General features: G+C 42.6%; 1 protein-coding gene across 1 annotated transcript in view; it reads left to right on the forward strand.

Annotated features, from left to right (window-relative positions):
• LOC103374532 (GTPase IMAP family member 8-like) overlaps positions 1-5,991 on the forward strand; it is a 28,999-nt gene that overhangs the window by 21,307 nt on the left and 1,701 nt on the right. Inside the window, exon 6 of the mRNA XM_008304631.1 lies at positions 5,605-5,987. Within this exon, the coding sequence (XP_008302853.1) occupies positions 5,605-5,987 (383 nt within the window). The remainder of the gene's footprint in view (positions 1-5,604; positions 5,988-5,991) is intronic.

Raw genomic sequence — 5,991 nt, forward strand, 5'->3', positions numbered from 1 at the left:
CCTGGTTTAAGGACCATGGTATCCCTGTTCTTAATTGGCCAGCAAACTCGCCTGACCTTAACCCCATAGAAAATCTATGGGGTATTGTGAAGAGGAAGATGCAATACGCCAGACCCAACAATGCAGAAGAGCTGAAGGCCACTATTCAAGCTACCTGGGCTCTCATAACACCTGAGCAGTGCCACAGACTGATCGACTCCATGCCACGCCACATTGCTGCAGTAATTCAGGCAAAAGGAGCCCCAACTAAGTACTGAACGCTGTACATGCTCATACTTTTCATGTTCATACTTTTCAGTTGGCCAACATTTCTAGAAATCCTTTTTTGTATCGGTCTTAAGTAAAATTCTAATTTTCTGAGATACTGAATTTGGGATTTTCATTAGTGTTAAAGTATTATCATCAAAATTAAGAGACATAAACATTTGAAATATATCAGTCTGTGTGCAATGAATGAATATAATATACAAGTTTCACTTTTTGAATGGAATTACTGAAATAAATAAACTTTCCATGATATCCTAATTATATGACCAGCACCTGCATTTCAGATGATAAGGTCTGCATGTAGATGAGTGAGATAAATAGATGGACTTTTTCTTCTGTTCTTTCAGGCTGTTGAAGCCGGCAGTAGGTCTTCAGGATATTAATTCTGATGTGACAGTCACATGATGGAGACTGCAGCACCTGGTGAGTCGTCGTACTGAGTTTTATACCTGCTTGAGTTTTGGTGCTGCTCGTTATTCTGCTGACATCATTTGGACGGGACTATACAAGCACATAGACTTTATTCATGTAAAGGTCATTTACAGCAGGTGTGTTACAGAAACTGAGTCTAAATAAATTCCCTTTGAAAGCTGTTGCATCTCCTGCATTAAGAAGGATTTCTCCCAGCAGATTTATTGTGTCCTTCAATTAACAACAAGGCTATGACATTTAGGACAAATGTTCATGTTGTTGTGGGGCATTTAATGAGACTAGATGCTTCAAGTAAGAACAGTAATAATTTATAATGAATTAATTTGTATGTTTTCTGCATTGACAGTTACAGATGTGCAGCCACGAAAGCGCAGATGGAGCTTTGAATTTCTGCCACCTGACCGTAAGTTTAACTGAGTCTGGACTGTTGAACTGTCTTACCTGTCTGAAAGTGTCCAGCATGTAAATATAAAGGACACGGAAATCCTGAACCGAAGGTGAAGTAAAATTAGGCTATCAAGCCAATTTCATTAAGTTACCTCAACTTGAATTTTAGTTTGAAATCAATTAATGCACAAATTAGAATCAGAACTTTATTGTCATTGCACATGTCACAAGTACAGCGCAACGAAATTACCAGTTGCATCCCGTCCAAGAAACATAAAAAGACAGTGACCAATAACAGGGGGAGACAGGAGGGAGAAACTGTCGGGACAGCGAGCGTGAGCAGCACCACTTATTTTAGATAGGAAAAGGAAAACAAGAGGAAAAATGAGGGGAAAAATGCAATTCCCAAACTAGGCTCCTCTGGGGGGGGCACAGCGTGGAATTAGGAAAAAAATACTTCAACACATCAGCAACATGATAAAACATCACAACAAAACTCAGGACTTGCATGTGGGTGGGTGTGTGTGTGTGTGTGTGTGTGCGTGTGTGCGTGTGGGGGGGGGGACTCAACAGTGTCTCTGCCGTCTGATGCTGTTGACGGGACACGGCTGTTGCCGTGGGGACGACCTTGAAGAGTTCTGATCCAGAGACAAAGATCACAGGAGAAGGAGGGGGGTGGGGAGGGGCGAGCATCTGTCTGCATAACATCCAGGAAAAGTGGAGCGATATCAGAGATAAGCCGAAGTGGGGGAGCCAAATGAAGATAACGAAGATTGTTTGGGTCAGTCCGACGTGTGATTTACCGTCAGTCCTTACAGTCCCACTGGTTCTCTCTATAATCCAAAAAGACGAATTCGATGGACCATTTACAACTGGATCGGTCAGTTCAACTGCTCAAAGTTGGTACCCATCTTGCGAATAAGTTCTGGAATCCCATCCAGTTTGCGATTAAGTTCGCATATCGCTTGAGTCTGAGCCTGAAATATTCCATCAGTGACGGGCAGCTTCTCAATTGCCAAAGTGCTGCCATCGTCTTCCGAACTTTGCAATAAAACAGGAACCCACAAACTCCAAACAGCAGGAAACCTGTTATCACGATCCCGATTCTGTAGATGTCTTCAACATCTTCCACAGAAAGTATAGAGAGGCACACGACCCTCCACTCCTTCCAGGAGTCCGTCGTGGATCCCGCTGCAAACGTTCCGTCAGGGCAGGCGGGCTCTCCTTTGCCCAGTTTTCTTGTCGAGATAATTTGATCAATTGCATTGAGAGACCAGCTGATCAAATCCATGATTTCAGGTTTTGGAGAGAAATGCAGAGAGAGACAAAGAGCAGGAAACAGGGCAGACAAGGACAAGGTTGGGAGCGAGAGAAACAGTGTCCACCTTCGTTGAGAGCAGGAAGAGTAAATTAGAAACTAGAGTTTGAATTACACCCAGTACTAAGTTGATGCAAGATCACTCTTTTAATCGACTAGGTCTCCATGGTAACTGATGCTGTGGAGCTAGATCTCCATGGTAACTGATGCTGTGGAGCTAGGTCTCCATGGGAACTGATGCTAACCTCGTCCAGGTTCTGCTCAGCGTCTCCCTTTAACCAAAATGTTTCCTGATGATGATGTTTTCTCAGCTGATCTGTACGTTACTAAAACCACTGAATTGCACTCTACATGTGTTGCGCTGCCATGGGAACTTATATGTATTCAGCTGGTGATGCAGAAATGACAAATGTTTTTATGTTTGGTCCGTTTACTCTGCTGGTACTGCAGCTGATAGATCACTGATTAGAACACTGATTATCAATTGGTATTTATTGCAGAGAACAGTCAATCTGCGACACTCACTTGACTTTTATTAAAGTGATTTCCTGCATTATGGAACTGCGTCAGACCCAAATACATTTCAGTACATCATGTTTAAATATATGAACTTTAAAGTTTAACAGCTTCAATGTGCAACTGTCAGTTATCAATAATCAGCTGCATTGATCAGGAAAATAAATATATTAACACATGATTAACAGTTTTCTACCAGCATTCCTGTCTTGCATTATTTGCAGTAGCAGCACTTTTGACCACACATTTTTATATTCCTTGCAGCTCTACACTAAAACAACCTGTTGACTGAAGTAATCGGGACACTACTGAATCATTTTGTGCAGAAGCATTAAACACCCGCTTTTATGTGAATGCGCACAGAATCTGAAGCAGAAAACCTGAGTTAAAAAAGAAAGTTGATAATCACCTTCATGATATCTGTTATCTCTGACTGAGGCTTTAGTTTTTGTCGGGTCGACTTACATAAAGAAAGTTTAGATGTGTCAAACTTGCTTTGTAGCAAAGAATTAAAATGTTTGGCAGACACCAAACACATCATCACAAACACACCATCACCACTGTAAAGCACGATGCTGGCCGCATCACGATGTGAAGCATGGTGATGGCCCCATCATGATGAAGCACGGTGGCAGCCGCATCATGTGTAGCACAGTGGTGGCAGCATCATGTTTCTCAGCAGAAGCCCTGGAAGGCTTGTAAAGGTAGAGGGTAAATAAATGCAGCAGAGTGTAGAGAAATCCTGGAGGACAACCTGATGCAGTCTGCAGGAGAACTGAGACGTGGAGAAGACTTGTTTTCCATCAAGACAATGAGCCGAAGGAAACACCCAAAGCTCCACAGAGATGGTTTGAAGAAAACAAGGTGAAGTTCTGGAGGTCCAGTCAGAGTCCAGACCTCAATCCNCCTCCCTGTCCCAGAAATCTCTGAAGTGAAACAAAGACTGTATGTATGAAATCCACTGAGTCTCTCACAATATCCCTAACTTATTGTGAGTAGTGTATTAACACATGATTAACAGTTTTCTACCAGCATTCCTGTCTTGCATCATTTGCAGTAGCAGCACTTTTGACCACACATTTTTATATTCCTTGTAGCTCTACACTAAAACAGCCTGTTGCTCGAGACACTACTGAATCATTTTGTGCAGAAGAGTCACATGAAGCATTAAATGCCCGCTTTTATGTGACTGCGCACAAAGTCTGAAGCAGAAAACCTGAGTTAAAAAAGAAAGTTTATAATCACCTTCATCATATCTGTTATCTCTGACTGAGGCTTTAGTTTTTGTCGGGTCGACTTACACAAAGAAAGTTTAGATGTGTCAAACTTGCTGTCAGGAATAACTAGGCAGGTTGACCCAAATGTAAATTAACACTTAGGAGGCGTGGAGTTAGGAAAAATTAGGTTTATTGCAGAAAACTGTGAGTAGTGATGAGGTAGAAAAAAGGAGGGGGTTTTACCAGTTGTGAGTTGATGGTCCAGATTGTCACAGTGAAGCACAGAGGGAGGCATGGAGGGAAACACGGATGGAAAACACTCTGAAGGAAACACTTGGAAGGAAACACTCGGAGGGAAACACTCGGAGGGAAACGGCTCGAAGTGACTATGTAAAAAGACACTCAGGCACAGACTGAATGGTGACAAGTCCTTTTGTACACTGAGTGACGAACCTAATGAATAGCAGGTGTGTAGCCCACACACCTGCAGGGAATCAGTCACAGTAGAGTTCCTCCCTCTGGTGGATGCCTGGAGGAGAACACAGGTCAAAAAACACCATTTCCTGACACTTGCTTTGTGGTAAAGAATTAAAATGTTTGGCAGACACCAAACACTGCACATCATCACAAACACAACATCACCACTGTAAAGCACGATGCAGGCAGCATCACGATGTGAAGCATGGTGATGGCCCCATCATGATGTGAAGCACGGTGGTGGCAGCATCATGATGTGGGGATCTTCTCAGCAGAAGCCCTGGAAGGCTTGTGAAGGTAGAGGGTGAATGAATGCAGCAAAGTGTAGAGAAATCCTGGAGGACAACCTGGTGCAGTCTGCAGGAGAACTGAGACGTGGAGAAGACTTGTTTTCCATCAAGACAATGAGCCGAAGCAAACAGCCAAAGCTCCACAGAAATGGTTTAAAGACAACAAGGTGAAGTTCTGGAGGTCCAGTCAGAGTCCAGACCTCAATCCAGCTGAGAATCAGAGTCTGGACTTAAAGTTCTGTTCACTCATGATCCCTGTGGAACCCGACAGAGTCTGAACAGTTTCATCAGAAGAATGAGGTGAAGCTGTAGCGTCCAGATGTTCAGACTGATGGAGACCAACAGGACCAATGATGATACTGAAGGTTCATCTAATAAATACTGATTGGAAAAAGAAAAATTAAACTGAACATGATTCGGTCTTGAAAAGCCATAAAAGAGAAAAGATTTTAAGCACAAACACTTTCAATAGTTACTGCTCATCTGAACATTCAGACCGAACCTATGCCCTCAGTTTAACTAACATACAAACATTTACATCCAACACAACAGTATTTCCTTCTTCAGACGTATATGAAAATAATTTGCTGGAGAGTTGATATTTGGACTTCATCTGTCAGTGTGAATAATCACATCTTTACTGAAAGAAAACTAATGCATTAATCAACATATTTTCTATTATTTTCTCTTGTATCAACAGTGTCTGCATTCAGGATTGTGCTGCTGGGGAAAAGTGAAGACAAAAAGACAAGACTGGGAAACCTTATCATCGGTCACCAAGGATTTCATCAGCAAACACATCCTGCTACCAGGCACTGTGTGGCCATGTGTGGAGAGTGGGAAGGAAAACCTTTAACAGTCGTGAAAACTCCAGACATGTTCAGTCTGTCTGAGGAGATGATGAGAAAAGAAGTGAAGAGCTGTGTGAGTCTCTGTTCTCCTGGACCAGATGTTCTGCTGCTGTTAGTGAAACCTTCAGATTTCACTGAAGGCAACAGAGAAACTCTGAAGTTCATCCTGAGTCTGTTTGGTGAAGACGCCTTCAAACACTCGATGGTCGTCATGACGCATGACAGTGAAATAAAAC

This window comes from Stegastes partitus, unplaced genomic scaffold, assembly GCF_000690725.1.
Source record: "Stegastes partitus isolate 25-593 unplaced genomic scaffold, Stegastes_partitus-1.0.2 Scaffold2272, whole genome shotgun sequence".
NCBI lineage: Eukaryota > Metazoa > Chordata > Actinopteri > Pomacentridae > Stegastes > Stegastes partitus.